This window comes from Ceratotherium simum, chromosome 37 (genome assembly GCF_057802395.1).
Source record: "Ceratotherium simum simum isolate JZ-2026a chromosome 37, ASM5780239v1, whole genome shotgun sequence".
Classification (NCBI taxonomy): Eukaryota; Metazoa; Chordata; class Mammalia; order Perissodactyla; family Rhinocerotidae; genus Ceratotherium; species Ceratotherium simum.
The window spans coordinates 28,403,536-28,428,329 of NC_141936.1; the positions used below are offsets into that span (position 1 = coordinate 28,403,536).

Below are 24,794 nucleotides of genomic sequence, written 5' to 3' on the forward strand. Positions count from 1 at the left end.
TAGAAATTACAAGAAAGTGCAATTCTGGGGTGGGGGTCTAGGGAGGGGTGTGAGCTAGTGTAGGAATGTTTCCCCAAGGGTTTCTACGGACTAATGAGAGACTAGACCATGGCTTTTCAATGGGCCACAAGTTAAGTGCCTGAGCTCCAGCAGAGCGGGAGGTCAGGTCATACACTCCCACAGAAAGCCAAGATCCCAGCTGGAAGCCACCCTCAGTGGATGAATGAGAGAAAGATCTGCCCCACAGAGGTAGGCCTGCCTGACTAGACTTGGCTCTGGGTAGAACAGAAAAAAAAAAAGGAAAAAAGTCTTTTATGAGAACTCCTAATCAACATCCCACATTCTCATATAAGTTGGGACTAGAATGGGCACTACTTCCACCCTCCTGACCCCCCAAAAATAGTTTAAAAAGTGATCTTAGGTTGGTGATGTTTCCAGGTGCCTGACAAAAGAAATGGAAATCCTCTCTGGAGGAATACCTTAAACAGGTACTTCTCAAACCTTCCAACCTGAGTGTGCATAAGAGTCACTCGGGAATATGGAAAAATCAGATCCCCTGGTCCTACCTCCAGAGATTCTGACTCAGTAGACCTGTTGCAGGGCCTGAAAATGTACATTTCTAACATGCTCACAGGTAATGCTAATGTTGCCGGTCTGTTGATAACACTGCTTTTAATGCAGGTCTTAATTCCCAGAGATAAAGTTCCAAGGAGTTAAGCTCACATTAAAAATACATAAGAAAATAATCCACCATGAGCAAGAGTCAGAAGAAATAACAGTGTAGAATCAAATACACAAAGACGGCAGTTATCGGAATCATGGCGTATCAAATGCATTTAAATATTAATGTGGGTATTGAAAGCATGATGAAGGAATTAGATTATCAAAGTTGAACAGGCAGTCTTAAAACAAGAATCAAATAGAACTTTGACAAATAAAAAATGTAGTATATAGTACTTGAAATTTAAAACAATGGATAGACTAAAACACAGATTAGATCAGGTTTTCCAACTTTAGCACTACTGACCGTTTGAGCCAGATAATTCTTTCTTTGGCGGGTGCACTATATATTATGGGACATTTATCAGCATCTTTGGTATCTACCCACTAGATGCCAGGAGCAACCCCCAGGTTGTGACAATCAAAAATTCCTCCAGACACTGCCAAATGCCCCGTGGTGGGACAATTACCCCTGGGTAAGAACCTTGAGATTAAACACAGTTGAAAAGAGAAAAAAGGAAATGGAAGAAATGCTCAGAAAATTACCCAGGATACAGCACAGAAAGAGACAAAGAAAGTAAAATATGAAAGAGAGGTTGTCAAAAACAGAAGATAAATGGAGAAGATCTACCATACATCTCATCAATTTCTAGAAGCAAAGGTTAGAGAAAATGTGAAAAACACAATCTTTGAAGAGATAACAGTTGAAAAATTCCCAGAATAGATGTAAGATGCCAATTACATGATTCAGGGGCTTAATAAACCTCAATTGAGAAAAACAAGCTAGAAACATTTTAGTGAAAGCGCAAAATATCAACAATAAAGAGAAGACATTAAAAGCAACTAAATACCTATAAAGGAATGTCAATTAAACCAGACGAGAATGAGATGATACCTCTGAAGTATAGAAAGAAAATGTAAGCCTACAATTATAATGCCAGCAAAAGTATCTTTCAAGATTGAGACCAAAACAAAGACATTTTCAAGTAAATTGTAGCTGAGAGCTACTGCCAACTCATCATCACTAACTTCTGAAAGGTTTCCTTCAGAAGAGGGATATAGATCTTAGAAGGAACATCTAAGATGCAAGGAGAAATGGTGAGCAAAGAATATGCTAAGCTTCTGGGTAAATTTAAAAGTCATTTTCCTAAAAATCAATAAAAAGAATGTCTACTTTGTCAATGTTAAAGCAAAAACGAGATAGAACCAAATCTTGAACAACAGTTGGGGTTAAAACCCTTTACAGTCTTACTGTTTGAGAGAAGAGTAAAGATATTCATTAATTTTAGACTTCATTTAGTTAAACATATATATGCAATTTTTAAAAACACAAATATAATACAATAATTTCAGAACTAGTAAAGGGAAATAAAAAAAAAAAATGAAGCCAGACCAAAGCAAGAGAAATAAAAGAAAATCCAACACAATTTAAAAGAAGCCATGAAATGGAAACTAGAACATATACACAATGAACAACGAAAAAATGTGATAAATAGGCAAAAGAAGGCAGAAGTGAATCTATATCAGTAATCATAGTCTGTGCAAATGTACTAAATTTTCTAGGAAAAACAGACTATTAAAATGGTATAAAAATTCAAATATGTGCTTTTTATAAGAAATATACCTAAAACACAAAGACGTAGAAAAGCTGAAAGTAAAAGATTGGCAAAATGACATACCAGGCCAATACTAACCTAATAAAATTGTTTCAGTCATATTAGTATTAGAGAAAAATATATATTAAGGTAAAAAGCATTACTAGAAATAAACTGGGTCACTAGATAGTGATAAAAGGTTCATAGCACCAGAAACATGTCACACTTCAAAACTGTCTGCTCCTAAATAAACAAAACAAAAGTTGTCAAAACTACGAGTATAAATGGACAAATCTGCCATCATAGAGGAGATTTTAACTCGATCAACTTAGTAATTGACAGATCAAGCAGTGAGGGGAAAAAAATAAAGACACAGAAGATTAGAATATAAAACACTGTACTCCAAAACTGGAGAATACACATTCTTTTCAACTACACATGGGACATTTATGAAAACTGACAATGTTCTAGTTCATAAAGCAAGGCTAAATTAATTCCAAAGGATCAGTATCTGAAAAACCAATAACAAATGGATACCTAACAAAACCGTGGGATTTATATATTGAAACACACACATACACATCTAAATAATCCATGGGTCAAAAAAGAAATCACTGAAGAAATTAAAAACTACTTAAAAATAAATTGTAACAAAAATATTACTTATCAAAATTTATGGCATGTAGCTAAAGTAGTACTTAGAGGGAAATTAATAGCTAAATGCTCAGTTTTGAAAAGAAAAAATAAAATTATGAGCTAAGCAATCAACTACTAAGCTAAAGAATAATACAATGAAGTCAAAGTGAAAAGAAGGAAATAATAAAAATAAGAGAAGGAATTAATGAATTAGAGAATATTGTAAAGATACAATAGAGAGAATTAGCAAGATCATTAAAAAGATAAATGAAATTGACAAATATCTGGCAAGCCTAATCAACAAAAAAAGGAACAATTTTAGGAATAAAAATAGATAAAATAACTACAGACGCTGTAAAGATTAAGAACTAATAATAAAATGTTAAAATCAATTTTATGCCAATAAATATGAAAATGTAGGTGAAACTGACAAATTACTGAAAAACTTAATATTACTTAAACTGAGAAAGAAAAAGAACTTTTGAATATCAATTCAACTATCTCTAAATTTATCTGTGGAATAAATGCAATTCCAAGAATTAATCAAAGGATTTTCATGGAACCTCACAAACTAATTATAAAATTCACACGGAAGAGCCAAGAATAGCATACGTGACATTTAAAGTTCTAGCTATTAAGACAGGATAGAATCACTCACGGTACACATGGAACGGAATATTAAAAAACTCAGAATCACACCAATGTACATATGGAAACCTGACACATGATTAAGATGGCACTGCACATCAGAGAATAAAATATGAACTAGTCAATATCTTATGCTAGGATAATTATTTTTCCATGTCAAAAAAAAGAAAATAAAGAAAATGAATTCCTATCTTATACCATTCACATAGTAAATTCTCCATCCACAGACGAGGGAGAATGCTATGATCCCAGTGACTTTCTTCTATTCACAGATTGTTCCAAAAGCAAACTGACATTCTATTAGTGTTACTCATGCAAATAAATTACCAATAAATTAGAAAGCACTATGTCTGCACATGTTTTATATTCAACTGTATAAAAAAGGATAGAATATTTCACCTGAAATATATAGAAAACAGACAGATGTGCCTTTTGTTTAAACTGTTTAATTTTTCTATTTTTGTGCTTGTCGATTACCTAAACTTAGAAACAAAATAAGTCCTTTCTAAAACATGTCTTTTTAAAAATGCCTTACAGTTGCATCTATTAAACTGATACTAAAGAGAAAGAGTGTTAGGAAGAGCTCTGCTGGACTTAAAATTGAACCAATTATCCCTACGTGTAGTAGTCACAGCAGTAATGACAACAGGATTGTTTACAACACACAAAAACCTTCAGACTGGCAAGACTTCGAACGTTGACATTCCTAGTATTTCTTTCATTTAATGATACTTTTTAATTCTGAAGAAACTTGCAAAAAAAATCCCACATTTAAATTCTATGACTTAGGCAACAAAACTATGAAAACTGTTCTGAAATAAAAATTATGTTATAATACAAAAATTGTATTAAAGCTGGACTTAAAAAAAGTGCAACGTCAAACAAAAACAAACAATAAAAGAGAGAGATGGGAGAAAGTGTTGGACTGGAACATGATGATGAACTGAACATATTCATTTTCCCCTCCTCTTCCAAATCCTATCTGATGAAATGGCAGAATCCACAACTATGTCTACATCTGTATCTGTATCCATATCTGCATCTGTATATCTATCTGTCACCTATCATCTGTCATCAGATAGTATCTATCTGTCATCCATCTATGTTATTTATGACTACATCTATATCTGTATATTAGAAATATAGATATTTCTATCTATATTTACACACATATGTACATGACTAAAATCACGAATGCATTGGAAAACATATAAAACATCTTTTAAAAGTGAAGCATTTCTGAAAGACAGGAAGCAGAGAAGATCAGACCTTAAGAGAAGCCAAATACAGAGGAAACAAAAGCTAAAGATGCATTTAGCAGAAGACATCTGTGAAAGTTAGAGTAATCCTGAGAAACTCCTAACTCAGGTCAACAGGTATGAACAACTGCAGTTGCCACACCTGCACAGGTGATGTCACACCTGCATGGGTAACCGTAATCAGAGAATGCTACTTTGACTCAAGCACACGGGACATGCAGCTACGTTTCCCTTCCTCTCAGTCCAACTCGTCAGAATTCACCAGTGACTGCAGTTCCTTCCTTTTTCCATACCTGAGAAACCGAATTTAAGCATGCCCTTATTTGGGGGCCATTTCTTGGCTTGAATCTTTCCTCTCATATAAACAAATAAAACAATGAATGTGAAGGTGCTTTATAAACCATCAAGTGTAATGAAAATGTTACTACTGTTATCCTCTACCACCACCTCTGCCACCATCGCTGCCACCACCATCACCACCACCATGACTACCATCACCACCATCATCACCTCTCCCTTTTATTCAACCAACCAGGTCTGCCTGGATTCTCTCTCTTTGTCTGATAATGGAGACCACTGGGCTCCTTTAAACCTTAACCGAATCTGACCTCTGGAATTCGGACCTCTGACCTCTGCACACTCCTTGGCCTTGACCTAGAATCAAAGTCTCCCAGATAAGAAGGGAACTTGTACTAACCACGCACTTCTTGAGCCCCCTGTACACTGGCCCCCATTGAATCCAGTCTAGTGACCGAGAGCTCATTGCTTCCCAATGCAGCTGCTTCATCACTGGACGTCTACAATGATCAGAAAATGATTCTTTGAGGCTCAACAGACACTGCTGATAAGCACCAAGCCCCCTTTATTTTATTTCTTACTGCAAGATTTATAAGATTGAAAGGTCAAGCAGGGCCAGAGTATGTTCCACAGGAAAGGAAGAAAGGGGAATCTAGTGGTCTGGTAACTATCTGACCGTAGCCTTATTTTAGGGAAGTAAAATGAATTTTCAGTCTATGGGATTCAGCCCAACTTAATGGCAGGAGTGAAGCTGCAGCCAGGAATAGAGTGTACCTGTACCTGGAAACTCTTTGAGATTCTAAGCATTACAGCAGTTGGAAATCAAACAGGTGTGGAACTCCTTGATGAGAGGCAATGAAATCTCAACACCCAAGAGACTTGATGATAAAACATTCATCAATATTTCTCTTAAAATAATCTCCAGTCAGAAACCAGCATTAATTTGTTCTACTGGGATTTTTCAAAGCTTCAAATGTGTTTCTTTCTTTGTGACAAGCTTCATATTTCTCCTGTGCCCACGTATCTTATATAAATCCTAGAAGCTTTCCATGTAGGAGGCAATTATTCCTTCTGTTTTTACATCATCAATAAATGTTCGTAAAATCATTCCAATTACTTTTCCAGTGATAATGCATTACTTGATATTGAGTTCTTAACGTTTCTGGTTTCATGAATGGGTTTTGGCCCATGAACCTTCTGATATTATATGCCAAATTTTGTGTATAAATGCACTTCTCTTGGGAGAATTTCCATAGCTTTCATCTAATCCCAAAAAAGTCTATGTCCCCAAAATGTTGAGAATCACTGGCTTAGAGGGTGGACGTGTTGTGTGAATCTTTAAAGTTGAAAATCTCCTATATTTTTCTATTACAAATTCATCATGTATTCATGTGATAAGGAAGTCTTTCTAAAAGATTCAAATGCTTTTGGACCGTTAAAAATCATTCACAATCTTATTTATTATGGAAACCCTAATGTATATGGAAACCATATACATTTAAGGATATTTTCAATGTATCAAGAGATGCTCATTCTGATTTATTTAAATAATTTTTTACTGAGAGAGTATATAGTATTGCTAAAAGAGTCCTGAATGGAATCAGAAGATTCTGCTCTGAGCCCAGTTTGAGCACCAACTGGTTTATATGACCTTGAGCAAAGTCACCTCAGCTCTTGGGGCTTCTGTTCTCTCGTGTGGAAAATATGTGAATGAAAAGAGCTGCTCAATAAAGTCCATTGCAGGATACATATTTACATGAAGATTTCAGCTCCGGATCTCTGCACGTGGGGCCTAGACCTTTCCAGCGAGTGAAGGACAGTCCGTCATCCCTGTCATCAGGTGCTTATTTCACTGAAGTTGTCCAAATGCTGTTATCCCATCATTTTCCAATTTGTACAGCCAGCTCTGCCCCCTTCTCTCTCTCTTAATTCTTCAATAATAAGTTGAAATAACTTGATTTGTTATTATTATTTTCCTTAATCCATTAAGCAGCTACTTGAGAAATTTGATGCCTCATTTGTCTAAAAATTTTCCCAAGTAGCTATGACTTTAGGATTGAGACAAAGGCGGACGTGACAGCACCTTTGGACACTACAGCTTACGCACACGTAAAGCGCTAGTGCACAGCTGTCACTGGGTATTGAGCAACTGTTCAACTAGCTCCGTCACCTTTACTTTCCTAATCACATTTAAACTATCGGGTAAAAAATAAAGAATGTATTATTTTTGCATGCTTAAAAGTAAGTTCCTATAGCAAACTCACACAACTTTTTAAGGAGAGAGTCAACACGGTGGAGTACAACATACAGGGACTTGGAAGACAAACTCTTTGCTGGCTTTATAGCCCTGGCCTGTTAGTTGGTCTCTCTGAGCTTTGATTTTTTCCTTTGGAAAGCTAGTAGGCACACAGTAAATGTTAGTCATTAGTTTATCAGCCTTAGAATGCTGTGCACTAGGAAGTCTGGAAAATAGATCACTATACAAATATAATCTTCTTAAGGAACTTGCAAAACAGGCGAAGCTCTCCACTGAGTGTGGGTGCATCATCATTAACAGTTAGCACTGTGCCTGGCGCATAGGAAGCTCTGCATAGACACTGGTTGAGTTACTTACTTACTTATTATACAGTGAGTATCTTGTAAGCCACAGCGACTCCAGGCTTTTAAATTCCACCGCCCTTGCCATTTGATGTATCTGATATGTAGAGAACTGCCCCTCCTCCATGACTCCAGCCAGTTCAAAATTACTTATACTCAGGGAGGGGCCGAGTAGTGCTCCACTCACCATGACTGCACCCTCACTATCATCCCATTATTGCAAGACCTCCTTCTGTTCGCTAACAAATCCTACAGTGTCCACCACCACCTACACCATGTAGCAGTGTCTGATATTCTGTACCCTGTCAACGCTTTCTAATCAGTGCAGATTTGGGAGGTATAAAATAGCAACTGGTGGATACTTTAATGAGCATTTCTTAAGTACATATAAGACAGGGCATACTTCATTGGATATTAGTATTTTTGGTGAACTGACTGTTCATGGACTTACCCATATTTAAATGTTCAATTGTTTGTCCTTTTCTTATTAATTTGTCACATTTATTTATTTTAATCTGTTCTTCTTAGAATAGATCAAGATACGATTAAGAAGAACCATGCACAACTCAGAGGAGTGACAGGCTAGGTACCACTCTCCCAGTTAGAAAGCAAGGGATGGGCTCCTTGCCTTGTCAAACTCTCTTGCTGTAGATGGGCATCTCATTGTTCTTTGATTGCTTAACTCCTGGAGACCCGTGACTCTCTCCATTTTACAGTCACTGTAGCATACATCAATTCACATTGAACATTTTGGAATTTAAAAAAAATATATTTGCAAAGGCCAATATCCAGAAATGGGAAAAGGACTGAAAAATCTTATATAATGACAAGTCATCATTTTGGGTGACCATAGTGATATTTGCATTTCAGGCTTGCTGGTCACTAAATGTCCTGAGAGTAAATGCTGTAAATGTCACAGAAAAATGTCATGAATGACATTATAAGGTTTGGATGATTTTCCATATTTTCCATAAAATACGAGTGGCCAGTGGTCATTTATTTACGTGTTGTAAAGCCTGGGAAAGGCATCACTTATAGACAGGCTTTAAGTTTTTTGTTGTAATAAAAGTCTATTTTAGTTTTTCTTTTTTAAAAGTGAAAATAAAAGACTTTTCTTCTTGATATTTACTTGGTATTTTATATCCAGTATTTACAGTGTATGAAGAGTTTATTAACCCAGAAGGTAAATAAAGGAAATTAAGATGATAAATTCAAAACTCACCTCTGGGCCTAGCTTACCTGACAAAAACACTGTCTAAACAAGATCTACTCTATACTCTTTAATCCCTTACATGTGTATAACACCATATGATGCCAAAAGCACCTCTGTGCAATTAATTTCAGCTGATCCTTGCTTCATATTTTTCCTTCAATTGACAGATAATTAAGTCAAGACTCAGAATTTAAAGGACTAATACACGACAGATATACGACTAATACTAACTTAATAATAATAATGGCCTACGTTATTGAGCAGTTACTGTATTTCAGGCACTGAGATGAGGGCTCTACATCTAATATCTCATTTAATCCTCACACCAGCCCTAGGAGTAGTTATCATATTATTATTACTTTGACTCTCATTTCACAGAGGTTTAGCTAGTAAATGCAGAGTGATTTTAACCCAGGCAGTCTGATTCCAGACTTTTAATCATGATGCTATACACTCTACCTCCCAGATCATATTTATTAAGATTTTTTCCCCTTTATTTTTTTCTCTTACCCCACCACCTATCTTCCTCCTTTTGCCACCAATGCTGAGAAAACAAAACATAAGTCCACAGTTAGGATTAGAATTAGGGATTCATGCTTTCCTCCATCAGCAGGATTAACTGGAATTGGGAACAGGATGGGCAAAGTCTTCCAACCACTTACAAGATCCAAGGCAGCGGCCAGGATGGACGCGTCCGGAATTGTCCCCGGCTCACAGCAGTTTAACAGAAACTGAAAGCGCTTCATGCCTTGTCGGATTGCTCCCAAATTCACCACGTTTTTGCTTTTTCCACCATCTTGGCTGGGAGACAGATGGTCGTCGAAACTGTGGCAACCTGTGGTAGAGAAATGAAGGAGGGACAGTGTGATGGACCACAGATTGAAAAAGAACTTCAAAGTTATAACAATGTGTTTTCTGTAGCGTTGGCCTGAAAACTTCCTCCCTAACTCCACCTTCCTCCTCTCCAGCCTCATGCTCATCTGGACACACCCTGACATCTGGGAATCTAGAGACACATGGCATATGTAGAAGAAGGTTTTTCCATAAATATTTAAATATATAAATTTAAACATTTAATTAAATTTAAATATCTGGATATATAAATACTATTTTGCTGCCAGGTCTCCTCTCCAAACAGCAAGATCCTTTGGTGGATCCTTTGGATCCATTTAAAATGATTCTTCCTGTAACCAACAACTTCCTTCTGTTTTTATGGATGAGGCGATCACCGTGCAATTTCAGGCCTGTTACAGTAAACTGATATCAAGGACAATATCTTGATTTCTCAGTTACAACGCAAAGAATCACTGACTGTTAGAGTTGTAAAGGACCTCAGAGGTGGGGCATTTAATTCCAGGGTTTCCAAACCTGGCTGTGTATCAGGATTATCTGGGAAGTTCCTCATCCAGACTCTCAGAATCAGAATCCCTGGAGGTGGAGTGTAAGAATCGGTGCTTTGTAAAGCCCCCCAGATGATAATGACGCAGCCAGCCTGACCCGCACGGTGCTCAGAGTTTGGGGAAGCACTGATCCCTGCTCCTTTGTGTTTCCATAGTTAAGCTGCCTACGAAGGGGAATTAGTCCAGAGCTCATTAAAACGCAGAATATCAGATCCCATTGCTAGAGATTTTGATTCCATAGGTCTGGGGCTACGTATATTTTTAACAAACACTCCACGTGACTTTGATACAGAAAGTCTAAAGATTACACATTACGGAAGAATCATACAAAGCACTGATTTTCATCTTTTTTATCCCCAGGCACATTTTTAAAAACCTAAATATCTCATGGCTTTTCTATAGCTTCTAGTATATATATTTTTAGTTTTTCTTATATAAGGTTATAATATTGAATATACCTTTTAAAACCAGGCCCAAGCCTCTCTCATGATTCTGAAACGTACCTCTGACACCTGAGAATATATACCCCCAGGGTGAGAATCACTGAAAGCTTGGCATAATTTGTGCTGACACTGTTCATTTGCGATGTTACCACCTCCTGGTCCTCACTGAGAAGTCACAGGTTTGACTTCCAGAAATGGCTTTCTCACCTCTGCTGTCGAGAACACCCTGATCCCTCCCGCCCCCTACCCCACTTCCCCACCTGCTGCCTCAGCACAAAGGTGCCCCCCACACAAGTATGTCACTGCTTGGGGTTGCGGGCTGATGGTGACTAATTCGGCCCTTTTAATAAACACTGATGTCTGCAAAGTTGCATTTAAAAATCAAATCCAGGGATCAGATCGCGGTCGCAGACCTATGCACCGCTCATCAAGCCATGCTGTGGCGGTGCCCCACATACAAAAAAATAGAGGAAGATGGGCAAACATGTTAGCTCCGGGCGAATCTTCCTTATCAAAAAAAAAAAAATCAAATCCAGAGTTGGAGTTATCCCTGTAACAACGTGCGTTCACGGTAGACAAAGGAGGCGTTCATAGCTACGGGCCCAGGCATCGCACAGGGATGTCAGCCATTGTATCCACTGGTGGAAAGGAGGGGCACCTGCTCTTTTAGGGAACACACCCTTTGGAAGCAGCTCAAGCTTAGAATACAGATTCTTTTGAACCATAAGATAAAAAGGTATGGCATGGCACAAAATAATGACCGATTCTTGGCACACAACTTTCAAAATGGCTCAGATTCATACTGACGCATGTAGGGGTGAAATGACATCATGTCTGGGATTTGTTTTAAAACATTAAAAAAATACGAAAGATAAATGAAGCAAATACGGAAAAGTTTTGATCATTATCACAGGAAGGCGATGGCTATTTGGGATCCATTAGACCATTCTCTTCACTTTTCGTCTATGTTTGAAAATTTTCGCAAGTACAAAAAATGGCTCAGAATATAATTAAAATATCGCCATCAAAATTTCCCGTATTTAATTTCTCATGGGTATGCTTCCACTTCAGATGCAAACATTCCACATTCAAAATTCCATATGCAACACCTTTAGTATTTTTTTTCAGTTAGTGTAGCATATTTGATATCAAATGCAAAAGGAAGGAGCATAAGAAGAATCTGACGGTGGAAAAACTTGAGACAGAATCTCACATGGCACAAAGAAGGCACAGGTGAAAGCTACAGATAAGCAACAAATGTTTCCTGGACAACCTGTGTCCAGACAGTTGCCTTTCAAAATGCTACTCAACTTACTCACTGAGCATTACTAAAGCTAGCGGAACAGGTAACTTCTTGTTATTTTTCCTCTCTATATGTCACTTTATGAATCATTTTTATACAGCCCTTTAATAGTTACACATATCAGAGGAAATCTCATCCTAAAAAAATTATAACCTGAACAGTCCTTGAACTTAAACTTTGAATTTATGACAGGCCCCAAATAAGAAGGTTTTTTTTTACTGAATCCAATTGATTTATTATTTGTTAACAGAATTAAGATTTAAAATACATTAAGTGATAACTGCCTCAAAATTTGTAATAGAGCTAATACATAAGACAGGATGGATGGTCAAAAAACTTATTTTTATTTAACCAATTTATTAAGAATAGTTGTCATCATTTTACTGAAGGAAGCATTAAGTGTTCCACCAGATTTTTCAATATTTTTTGACAAGATAATTAATTCTAAAAGAAATGTATTCAATATTACTAAAGGAAATGCCATTTTGATCAAAAGAACTTCAGAAACAGTACAGTTAAGAAGTGTAAGGAAAAGAATGAAGAGAGAAGTGATCAGAAAAATTTTTGTCAGCAAGAACCTATATTCTTTGCTTCGAGGAATGATGTACATTTATTATAGGTAAGATTAGCAGAATCATGCGAGCCCAGGACTTAAGGATCATGCTGTAAATAAAGCTATTTCCAATGGAAAATTTCCATTGTACCTACATAGCATTAACAGGTGACAATATATTTGCTACCTTTTTGGGGCACTTAATATGTACCAAGTACTGTATAAAAGATTTTATAATTTATTTTTGTTTATTTTTTATAACAGCCATATAAGATAAATCTTTAAAGATAATAAAAAAGGAGAGAGAGAATGAGAGAGAACAGAGCAGAGAGATAAAGAGAGAAGGGACAGGTTAAGTAGCCCCGTCTAAGTTCATGCAATAGGAAGGTGAAAATTCAGGATTCAAATCCAGACCACAAGCCTGCACTGTTACCACTGAGCCACACTGTATCTCTAGAATATTCAAATGTTTATGCTCAAGGAGGTCAGACTTTCATATCCTGCTGAAGGCAGTGATTATGTCAGGAAAACTTATTGTAAGACATAAACCAACATTGTACCTGTTACAAACTGATTGTAAAATTGTACCCTGCTGGCATTCCGTATTGTAATACTAAAGGAAATATTAAAAAGTAAGACAAACACCGCATGATTGCACTCATATGTGGAAGATAAACTAACATGCGGACAAAGAGAACAGCTGAGTGGTTACCAGAGGGGAAGGGGGATGAGGAGTGGGCACAAGGGGTGAAGGGGCGTATTTATATGGTGACTGACAAATAATAATGTACAACTGGAATCTCACAATGTTATAAACTATTATGACCTCAATAAAAAAAAATAATAATAAAAGTAATTTGGCTATAAGGTGTACCTTTTCTTTACCAATCTTTTATATAAACTTACTAGGATGTAAGGCTGTCTCTTGGCTTCCTTGACCATAACTAATTTTTTAGTCTCAGTACATTTTAGTTGCATTTATTTTACTATTTATTTTTTTACATTAAATTTATTGAGGTATAATTTACATAGAATGCATTTTTAATAAGCTGTTAAATCCAAAAAAGGGCATTTCAAAATCTAATATTTCTATTAGCAGCATTTCCCATAGAGCTTGCGGCAGAGCTGAGCACATCAGAAGATATTCAGTCAATTTTGATAATCAGTTAAAAAAAAATATTGCTTTAATTAATGAAATATCTTCCCTCAAATAGAGACAATATGATTTCTAAAACGAAATATTCTTAGTGAATATGAAAACCTAGAAGAAAAAGGTAGCTGATCTCTGAATATAATTTTAGTTCTGTTAAATGTTCAGCAGATGTATTTTTCATTTGTTGAGTAATTTTTTAGATTTTAAAGAAATTCTATTGGCTACCTGCATTTTATCTTAACTCAGTGAAATTCAGGTAATACATTTAAATTGAGGGAAAGAACATTTGATATTTTTCTCTAACAACTTTAGAGAAAGAAACAAAGAAAACATGTAATTAAAATAATTTAAATGAGAAAGAAAAGGCAATGCATCTATAATGGATGCATAGGGATCATTTATACACATAGATTGCAAAGTAAAAAGAAAGGAAAAGCTGAAAGATAAAAGATGTTCACATGACCAAGGATGGTAGTTGTCGCAAAATACAATGTACTAAGGTTGTGGTTCTTTAGAATAGCTGAGGATAACCATCTTCTGCAAGAGATTCCAAAGGAATTCTCTCATAGAATACCTTTCACAACTTTTAACAAGCCAGAGAACATGAGCAAAGAATGACAATGCACAAGCCATATTCTCTTGCCAGTCAAAAGCACATAAAATATTCCAGACATCAGTTCCAGAATTTGTGGTTTTGTCTTCTAGACACACAGGAGGAGACTGTCTGCATTTCAGGTATTGCTGACACAAACTCATCCTAGACTCAGGCTCTAGGAATATTCTGTATCAGGTCTTTTCTATTTGTGAATGGAATTTAAAGACTACGTGAATGAATGGCTGAAATCTGTAAGAACAGTAGTGAGAAAAACACAGAATCCAGAGTGAGGCAAGGTTTATGAGAAATGATAATGATAAAATGTTTGGAACAAGAGTAAAAGTAAAAATATTGGCCTATTTGGCCCAGTGGCATCATGGTTAAGTTTGTGTGCTCTGCTTTGGTGGCCCGGGGTTCGCAGGTTCAGATCCCGGGCGTGGACCTACACAGTGTTCATCAGGCCGTGCTGTGGCAGGCGTCCTACATATAAAGTATAGGAAGATGGGCATGCATGTTAGCCCAGGGCCAATCTTCCTCAGCAAAAAGAGGAGGATTGGCAACAGATGTTAGCTCAGGGCTAATCTTCCTCACTAAAAAAGAATATGTATGTGTGTGTATATATATAGTTATAGATAGATAGATAGATAGATAGATAGATAGATAGAGTTTTGTATTGGCCTATTACTGGAAGAAGGGAATGGAAGGGAGTCAAAGGAGGGTAAACAGCTCAATTATGGCTCCATCCTTCCACTAAGGAGAAAAACTCACAAGGGGGAAAGTACAGAAAAGCTTCATGAAGAAGGCACCAAACGTAAGAGACCCTACTCTCTGAGCTTACGCCTCAGTTCCATCAAACGATACTCCAGCGCACAGAAAGAGCTTGGGGATGCGATCACAGTCCCAGTCAAATGACGCCCAGCTAACACGGCACATACCCAGAGAACACACTTCAGCTCCACCCTTCATTCTCAAAAAACACCACAAAAATCTCTTTATAATACGGATAGTTCGGAACACTAAGTCTCTTCTCTGAAATATTATGAGGAGAGGAAAGAGCGCAAAAGATCTGGAAATCACAGAGATCCTGATTGTGGGGAAGACCCTTGAACCACAGACTAAACAGCTTGAGGTGTGCCCTAGCCAAATTCTGTTAAGAGAGAATTGGATAGATAGGAACATTTGGAAAAAAACACAGAGGTAACCATAGGAACCACTGTAGTTTCATGAAGAATATATCATGTTGATATGTTCAAGCTACATTCCTCCTTTAGATCAAGTCATAAAGATATCACTGAGATATTGTTTTGGTAAAGTCTGCTTATGTTTTTGTAATGAGGTGGGAAAGCACTTACCAATCATTTGTAAATTAAGTGTATGGTTGGCTGAAAAACTGTACCCACAAATTGTTAATTAATAAAAGTCAACTAGAAGTGTTCTAGGAGTTGTATCTATGTATTTATCCTGTTCAACAATAATATCAACAACTTGGATGAGAACAGGGAAATGTGTATGTCTCTGCAGATGGATCTTTATAGCACAACTGTAGAGAAGAAAAAACCCCAACTCGGTTAGGGTTCTGTCTCTTAATTTCCTTCCTGGGCAAGTGACTAAACCACCCCCCAAGTTAATGAAACAATAAATTTTATTTATTTTGAGACGAAGAATTGATAATGGCTATATCAAAATACAGCATGATATTTATTCATGTGAGGGAGCTGGCAGAAGTTAATCCAAAATTCAATGCAAACCAAACATGTGAAGTGAAAACAGACAATACAATCGTAAATTGTGTTGATACACTTGCTATTTCCCTGGAGCTTAATAGTTACGCTATCTATTACACCGATTAAAGTCAAATACGGCGTATTGCATTCCATCTGAAGCTCCACATTTTCTAAAGCACATCATCTAAACTAGAACATATAGTAAAATAAAATCAAGATGGCGATGGATCTAGAGACTCTACCATGTAAGGAAAACAAAACGAATCAACGGTCTTTAACCAGCAGAAGTGAGATCAAAAGAGAGAACATGAAATGGATAACAGGTGAAGATGCAATTATGTGTGGATGAATGAGTGACTGTGCGTGTGTGTATGTCTGTGTGTGGCTACAGATGTCATAACTAGGACCAGTGAATCAAATTTATGGATAAGTATATTTTCAGAATGTAAGGAAAGACTTTCTAATAATTAAAGCTGTCTAGTTCTGGAACAGGTTGCTTTGTAAAGTAATAAACTCCCCCTCAGTGGAAGCGTTCAGCGGATGGCTGGCCACCTGTCAGGGATATAACGTGCGGAATTCCTAAGTAGGTAGGTGGGTGGATAAAAGAATATCTGAAGGTTCTTTACAGCTCTCGGATTTTAACAAAGGACAGAACAGCAGAAGAGCTGTGTCTTATCCTTCTTTGTAAACCCAGTGCCCACGAGGGAACAAGGAATACAGTGGGGCTTCCATAAATGTCTATTGAACCAAACTGATAACAGATAGAGAAGCTACAGATAGTAATATAATACACATGTGAGAAAGATGTGACTAAGAAATCAATGGAAAGAGAGAATGAACCATTTTATCTAGTTAAGTTTTTGTTGTGTGTGACGCAAGTTGGATGTTATTTTTAGGCTGCATGGCATTTACCAAGACGCTTGAAGAAATTCTCCTCTTCATCCCTTCCATTCTCCACTCCACTCCCTGGCCCACCTTCAGAAAGCTTCACATTGCTGGTGAACTTGACCTGAGAAAAAAGGAAAGTAGTCAGATAACTAAATTTACAGGCAATTCTTTGTGTTTATACTAACCCTTGCCTTGAGAGTAAGTTGTTTAGAAGATAAAGGTCACTTCAGTTCTTCAGACTTCCACATCTGGTTAGTTAGTCAGTATAGTTTATTCGCATGTGCCAAAAAAGACATCACTTATAACTGTCATTTGAAGGAGAATCCTAGTCGTAGATTGAAAGTGAAATAATCGGGCACTATGAAAATAATTTAGTGAACAATTGAGATATTCTTCGAGTTTAAATCTCATAAAGTCCAAACTCTAATTCATGAACAGCAAGCCATATTCATCCTTGAGAAACACCACCACAACTGAGAATCAGACCAAGTGAAAGATAGCCAAGCAGAAGATTTCAAATCTCTATGAAAGAACCGGTATAAATTAATTTATAATGTGTACTAAAACTAAAGTGTTATAACATGGTTTTTTTCCTAAGATTTAAAATATGTTCTTGGCCTTGCCCTTAGGCCAACAGAACTAAAAATTTTCAGCAAAGCAAGGAAGCTATGGACCTCACATACTCTCAAATACTTGGCCAATTTTTTAGCAAAAAGAATGTGAAGGAGGAATTATAAATATATCTTCTAAGTGTCTTACAATGTTGCTATATTCTTTTTATAATTTCAAAATATTACTTTTAAAACAGATAGAAGAAAACTGGTTTTAGTGAGATTCAAAGAAGAAAGAATATAAGCAAATAATTTATATATAAAGAAATGTAACTCATCATATGTAGAAAATTAGAGGGGTCAGGCCACAAATCAGCCACAGGGAAGGCTCTTGTAGGACATGGATTTCACTGAGAATCATTACATTCAAGACAGTATTCTCTACAAGGCTTAACAGTAATTATGAAGAAGCACTTAATAGGAAAAGTCACCCTGAGTTTCTGTGTCCTTTTCAATAGGGAGAATGGTTCAGATGGTGGCAAAGTAGTGGAAAGAAGACGAATGATGTGTGTGTATGTGTTTCAATATGTAAAAGGAATCAGAGAATTACTGGACCCTTGGAGAGGAGCTTGAGATGTCAGGAGTTTCACATGTGTGTTACAAGTTAAACATAACTGGGAAATAACACCTCTATACATCTCTATACTGCACTATAATTTTACATAAATTTTTGTCACACTTTTTTTCCTTTTTATGACAGCCCACTACTCAGACATATTAGTTTCCATTTCTCATTTAAGTTTCCAGAATTTGTTCAACTTGAAGGGAATGTCTTCAGCTCTTCCTTATTCGGCCCTCCAGGTGTTCAGCGTTTCTCAGCCCTGACATTTTTCTATCAGTGACTTCAACATTCTCTTACAAACAAGTGATGTCCTGTTTACCTTGGAGCTTTGCCTGATGAAAGACAGGCGGTCCACAGAGCTGACGTCCAGGAGGTCCTCCACGCCATCTGCCAGGCCCGAGAGGGAGGATCGTTTCAGCCAGTTTCCTATTTCATAATTTTTTAAAAATTAGACCATTATAGCATCTGGTCCCAAACGGATTAAACAGAAACGTCACCATGTGCCCAAGAAGCAATGAAAGTTACACGGCCTGATGTAAATAGAACTGAAAACAAATTGTTTTCAATGTTCATACTTTGAATCCAAATGTTCAGCGTTGGATTGTAAGATTACATGACCGAGAAAGACCAGGATGAAAAGAACTGGGCCTCTGTGGTGTATAAACCATCACCCACCCAGCTCCCCCGACAACCTTCACGTCCTCCATTCAGCACTGTCGATTTCACCTGCAAATATCTCTGACCTGTCCACTTCTCTCTCTCAACATGGTCACCACCCAGTCCCAGCTACCATCACTTCTACCTGGACTATTCCTATGTGGGCTTCCTTATCCACTAGTGCTCCCTCCAATGTTTTCGATATAGTGATCTTTCAGAAAAACTTTATCTGATTATATTCTTTCCCTGTTTACCTTCCCACCTGGGCCATGTAGGGCTGAGGATGATGACCAACCTGACCAGCAAGGGCCAAGTGCTCTACCACAGTCACCCAGCCATTCTTTTTGTCTCTTCTTCCATTTCCTCCCCTCCTAATACCTTTGCACATTTTATTGCTACCACCTGGAGTGCTCTCTTGCCTCCTTCCTCCTTCCCCTATGTATCCTGCAGATCTTAGTGTCACTTCTTCCAGGAAGCCTTCCCTGACTCCTGCCTCCTCCCTCAATTTAGTTCAGGTCTGTTGGTGCATGCTGTCATAGCACTATGTATATTTCCTTCACAAAATTCATAGTTTGCAACTATTCTTAGTTGATGATTATCTACTTCAGTGATGGTCACCCCGCTAGACTGCAAGTTCGGCAAAGTCCAGCGCAGTGTAATTTTGCTCGCCATTTAATCTCTGACACCTAGCACAGTGTTTGCACACTGTAGAAGTACATAGTAAGGGTTTGAGAAATATCTCCTGAAAAAACTGAACAAATGAATGAATGAATGAATGAATGGAGTTAGCCTCGGCCTTTCCCTTTCTCTGCCCTACCACGCATTGCTCTGTCTCGATGGTGAGTTGATTTGAGAACACAGCAGGGAGTAGGAGAATCCATAAATAAACACAGACATACTTTTACCTATGGGGAGTTTAAGCTTCTTCCGGAGGGAAATCCTGCGGGACCGTGAGCGGGCGCGCCGGTCAGAGGTGGTCCCTGAGTGGGCAGTGGTGCACTCTGAAGTGTCCTGCTCAGACTGGCTGCTGGTGTCACTCGCTGCGCTCTGGGATTTGAACATCTTGCGCCAGAAATCTTTCCGCCCCAGGTTGCTCCCCTGCATTTGTTCATCACTGAAAGCAAGTGGAGGATGCAGTTAAATGTCTGACAATGTGTGTGACGCTCTCTTAGGTTTCTTTCAACCTCCTGCCGATGACATTTAGGCAAATCATGACGATCTTTGGGCAGGATGATCTTTGATGGGCTGGAATTTAGGAATAATCAGGGTGGGAGTGGGAAGAGTCAGGAAGGAGACTAAGCTCGACTTTGCAAGCTCTTCTGGAAAAGAGTCACGTCTCAGCTGTCAAATTGAGGTGATCATTTTTTTTCAACCTTAATAAAAAGACTAAATATTATTGCAGGTATTCATCTGCAGGTGTGAGTCATAACGGCAGAAGCACTTACAGTGTCAGTAAATATTTAACTTTTTTTGAAGTTCCCTGAGGCATATGCAGTACCACATCCGACTCCCCATCCCCACTCCAGTATAGTATAATTCTTTGCATTAAATAAACTCACAAAACATACTTGAAGGAATGAATAAATAAAATGCCATCACCACACTAGGGGATGCATCACCCCACAATTGTTCATTAAATTATTTTCATAGTGCCTGATTATTTAGCTTTCTTAAGTCAAAGAAACTTAAGTAAGGTTTAAAAGTAAAAAAAATTAGCCCAACTCAGTAAGACCAACGGGAACATCTCCAAAGGGATTTTTGAGTAGGGCTTTCCACAAGAGGAAGAAGACAAGTAGCGAACAGTATGCAGAGTTAGTCTTACCAGGAATAAAAAAAAAAAAAGGCCAGTTGAAATGAGATCCCTACTGTCACTCATTAAATAGGCAAATATTAAGGGGGAGGGGGAAAGAAAGCAATGGCTACTATCATACTACCAGCGATGAGATAGAATGAGTCAACCTTTCTGGAAGGTAATTTGGTAATATGTTAGGCAAGGCCTATATCTACACCCATGACGGAGAAATTCAATTCCCAGGAAGTTATCCCAAGGAAATGATGGGACAACATACTAGGACATGACCACAAGAAGGTCAAATGCTAACTGAGGATTATGGGTCAACACTAAAAAATTGGAAAAATCTAAATGTTCAACTCTAAGGAAACAGCTGAATAAATCATGGGACTTCCATATGATGGCACACTCTGTAGTCATTAAAATCCTATTTTAGAAGACTATTCATATGGGACGTTGCTGATATATTGCAAAATTAAAAGGTGGTGATCAAATGGATTAAACAGGATGACACCAGGTTAATAAAAAAAATACAGGTGAGCATGAGTCTGAGTGTGTTCGTGTGTACACACACTCAAAAATGTACCCAACACAATACGCCAAAAGTTTACAGTGCTTATCTCCAATTGATGGTATTTTGATTTAAAACTATTTTTCTTTATGGTTTTCTGTGTTTTCCACATTTGTCAACTTGAGCAACATATATTATTTTAGTAATTTGGACAGAAGAAAAGACTATAGAAGATACTCTAGTAACATATGACACAATTTGTTTATGGGGTTTTAGGTAATGATTTGATTACAAGCTTTGGAGGTGAATCTAGAATTTACCCCAAATTTGACAGTACTGCATAAAGCAATCATTTTCTGGAGATATTTTTATGGGGATCCAGATTTTATCTGTCAAAATCTCATCAGAGCACTAAACACCTTTTATTTTTATTTTAAACCAGGACATTCTGCTTATCAAATACAATGTGAATTTAAACCAGTGTTTTAGAATTTGACTTCTCAGTTATTTTTATCAAATAATCACAGTGCAGGAAGCATTTCTTACCTTTGTGGAATGTGCGGCACAAGGATGAGTATATGACTATGAGGTCTAAACGGGAAAACATTCAGGAAGGCTATAATTTATCAGCTTTCTCAATAAAATGCTACATCAGCTTTGTCCAAAGTATGTATTAATACAGAGTTTCAGAGAAACAGGCACATAAAACTGCTTTTAATATTACTCAGTTAATGTGACTTTTATTTAAGGAGGAAGGAGGAGTAAGAAGGGGAGGGTAAGAAAGAGAGAGAAAGAGAAGATAAAGGAGAAGCCGGGATCATCCACCCACCTGTCTCCAGGGCTAAACAGAGGACATAGGGCCTGCTCGTCTCCTGGGCCCACTCGGATCAGGGAAAAGGCCCATGTCTGACACTCTGTGACATCCCTCCAAGTGGAAACATTTATGTAGAGGCATATTAAAGCACATATCTTCATTCAAGGGGAAAGAACAGAAACGTGCTAAATGCTGAGAAATCAGGTGGTGTTTACGGAACACTGGAGAAAGAATATTTTACAATCTAGAAAACTAAATCAGCTATGAAGATAATGGTTCTATTTTTTAAAATCCAATTTACCTATTAGGTCATTCTCATTGATCAGATTAGCCGGATATTCTATAGTGTTATTTTGAAAAAAAGGTCCCCTCTCCTCTTTTGAACAGAATCTGTGTGAGAACTTTTAACTAGTCTCGTGGCTATTCAGCTACAGAATTTTGCCTTGCACATTAATTTTTTTTTTCCTTAGAACTTAAGTTCGGATTTTTACCATGTCCTTCAAGTTTACTTTAAAGGAAAAGCTAAACCTTAATTTTGAGAAAGGAAACTAAAGGGAACAAAGGTTTAATGGTAATCTGAGAATTCTCTCTTTTCATTGATTGATTGAGTCATCGATTCATTAAATATATATTAAGTGCCTGCTATGGACCAAGCCCCGTCCGGGCATTGGGGCTATCATGCTAAGCAAAACTCACAGGGTCCCTGGACTCATGGAGTTGATTTTCCTTCTTCTTTCTTTTCTCTACCCTTTGGGGGCAGTCTTGAAGGTTTTTGAGGGCTACAAGAACTGTGCAGGCTTTTTTTCTTTGAAGGTTTCCTTTGCTTGTTGTGGATTTCCAAGGTCCTATTTGACGATGGTGATTTCCTTGACTATGGAGAGGGGATACCATAAAACCTAGAATACCCTGCAGAATTTCTGGAAGGATAATCATTTAATACTAAATGAGAGTTTTGGGAAGTAAAATGGTATACCTAAAATGATGTTCATATTTTAAATACTAGTCACATCAAATGTGGGTAAATAGTTCTCAAAAGAAGAATGAATAAAGATGAGGCTTGCATAGAACTTGGCTGTATACTTAGTGTCTACAGGAATCCTTACATTTTCTGGGGGCACTAACTTCAAGATGTTTTTGATTTTGCCATTATGAAAAGTGGAGATTTACTGATATCATGGGAATGGATGTCAGAAGAAGACCAAGGTGAAGTGGAGCAGAGTCTATGTTTCACCTAAAGCTTGGCACTAAAGAAGTTTATCTTACTTATTTTTGGAAAAGTTTCATTGAGCACGTTGACAGCCATTCATACATTTAAATAAAAAAGTTATCAGTGATTTTAAGTAAGAAAGTGGATGACACTCCCACCTCATCTGATGCATACGCTGTTTTTCAAGATTTATCTGCTGGAGTGTGCACGGAAGGCAGAGTGGGGAAGAGACTGGAGATGGAAAATGCAATCAGGGAGGCTTCCTGGAGGCACGAGGTTGGGTATTTTTGGTTTGGGCCTGTAGAGACTGGTGGCTTTGGGAATGAAAAATAATGGGCAGACGCAAGGAAAATTTCAAAAGAAACAAAAAGCAAACAAAGAACAGCTTGGAAAAGAGAGTTTCTTCCAGTGGACAATGCTCAGCCCACTGCACTGGAGACAGAACCAACGCTACTTACTGCTCTGGTGTCTGCGAGGGGCGACCGGACATGAAGCTGCGACACTCCTCAGGGGCAGAGGACACCTGGCCTTTCTCCATGATGCTTCCTGCCTCCGACCTACGCAAATGTGCATTCCACCAGTCACAAAGAGCAGGACACCACCCCTCAATACTTCACACACCTCATAACGCAAAACACTCTCTTATACACAACCTATATGGCTCACAAACCCTACGTCACCATGAGTCTATGTTGCATGGAATTTATACCCTACCGTTTGAGTCATGACCTAGCTGCCGCATGGCCTAAGAATACCACCATCATTGCAAACAGGGTCACTAACTGCAAGCAGGATTTTAAGTTTAGGAGTTTCTTTTAATCTTTGTAAGTGGCATTTCTTATAGAATGGGCATACAATAAATTTATGTTTACTAGAAGGAAAAACACAGGGTACTGCTCAGCAATTCGTCTTCTGCCAAGTCTAAAATATTAGGTTCTGAACAGTAAGTACGGTATGGTACAATATGGTATGAGTAATTGCTTTTCCTTTCTGGATAAACATGTAAATCATCTACAGAAGAGACTAAAACATAGATAACATTTTACCATATAACTAAGAGCTATGAAGTGAAGGTCAAGTGTGTGAAAGTTTGGGATCAACCGAACTCTGGTTTGTACAGAGGCAGAATTTATTTGATGAAAACTCATTCCTTTTCTAAGCTGCTGCTGGACCACCACCAGCGATACCACCTGCACAAGACAGTTCCACCAGCCCTGCACTGTAGTTACACACCATGTTTGGAACCACAGGAACAGTACATAGAACATTATATTCTACTGACATAAGGCAAATGCTAGTATTCAGAGCTCAAGCTTCCAACCTTTTACTGCTGGCAGGCTTAGATTCAGGTTCATTCTCCTCCACCTTTTTCCCTGGTGCCAACTTCTCGGCACTGTCGAGCAAAGCGCTGAGGGCCACTCTCCTGAAGACATTCCCGTGAGCCTCTTTGATGAACTGGACCAGCTGACGAATGTCACAATACAGCCCCTGTTTGGAGCCAAGAAGGCAAGTGCGGGGGAAAGAAAGGAAGTTGTGCGATGAAACAGTTTTCACAGGAAGAGGGGGGAGAAGGTAATTCCTTAGGCTTAGATCAGCATGGGAATCACAAAAGGAA

At 37.8% G+C, this 24,794-nt stretch overlaps 1 protein-coding gene across 2 annotated transcripts in view; it reads right to left on the bottom strand.

Moving 5' to 3' along the window:
• Positions 1-24,794, bottom strand: part of UNC80 (unc-80 subunit of NALCN channel complex) — a 198,746-nt gene that overhangs the window by 115,786 nt on the left and 58,166 nt on the right. The window contains exons 17-22 of one of the 2 annotated variants that reach the window (XM_087424900.1): positions 24,501-24,667; positions 23,638-23,736; positions 19,755-19,969; positions 18,518-18,624; positions 17,050-17,146; positions 9,629-9,801 (exon numbers count right to left, since the gene is read on the bottom strand). In XM_087424900.1, the coding sequence (XP_087281026.1) occupies positions 9,629-9,801; positions 17,050-17,146; positions 18,518-18,624; positions 19,755-19,969; positions 23,638-23,736; positions 24,501-24,667 (858 nt within the window). The remainder of the gene's footprint in view (positions 1-9,628; positions 9,802-17,049; positions 17,147-18,517; positions 18,625-19,754; positions 19,970-23,637; positions 23,737-24,500; positions 24,668-24,794) is intronic. The other variant, XM_087424899.1, reaches the window with a different exon arrangement.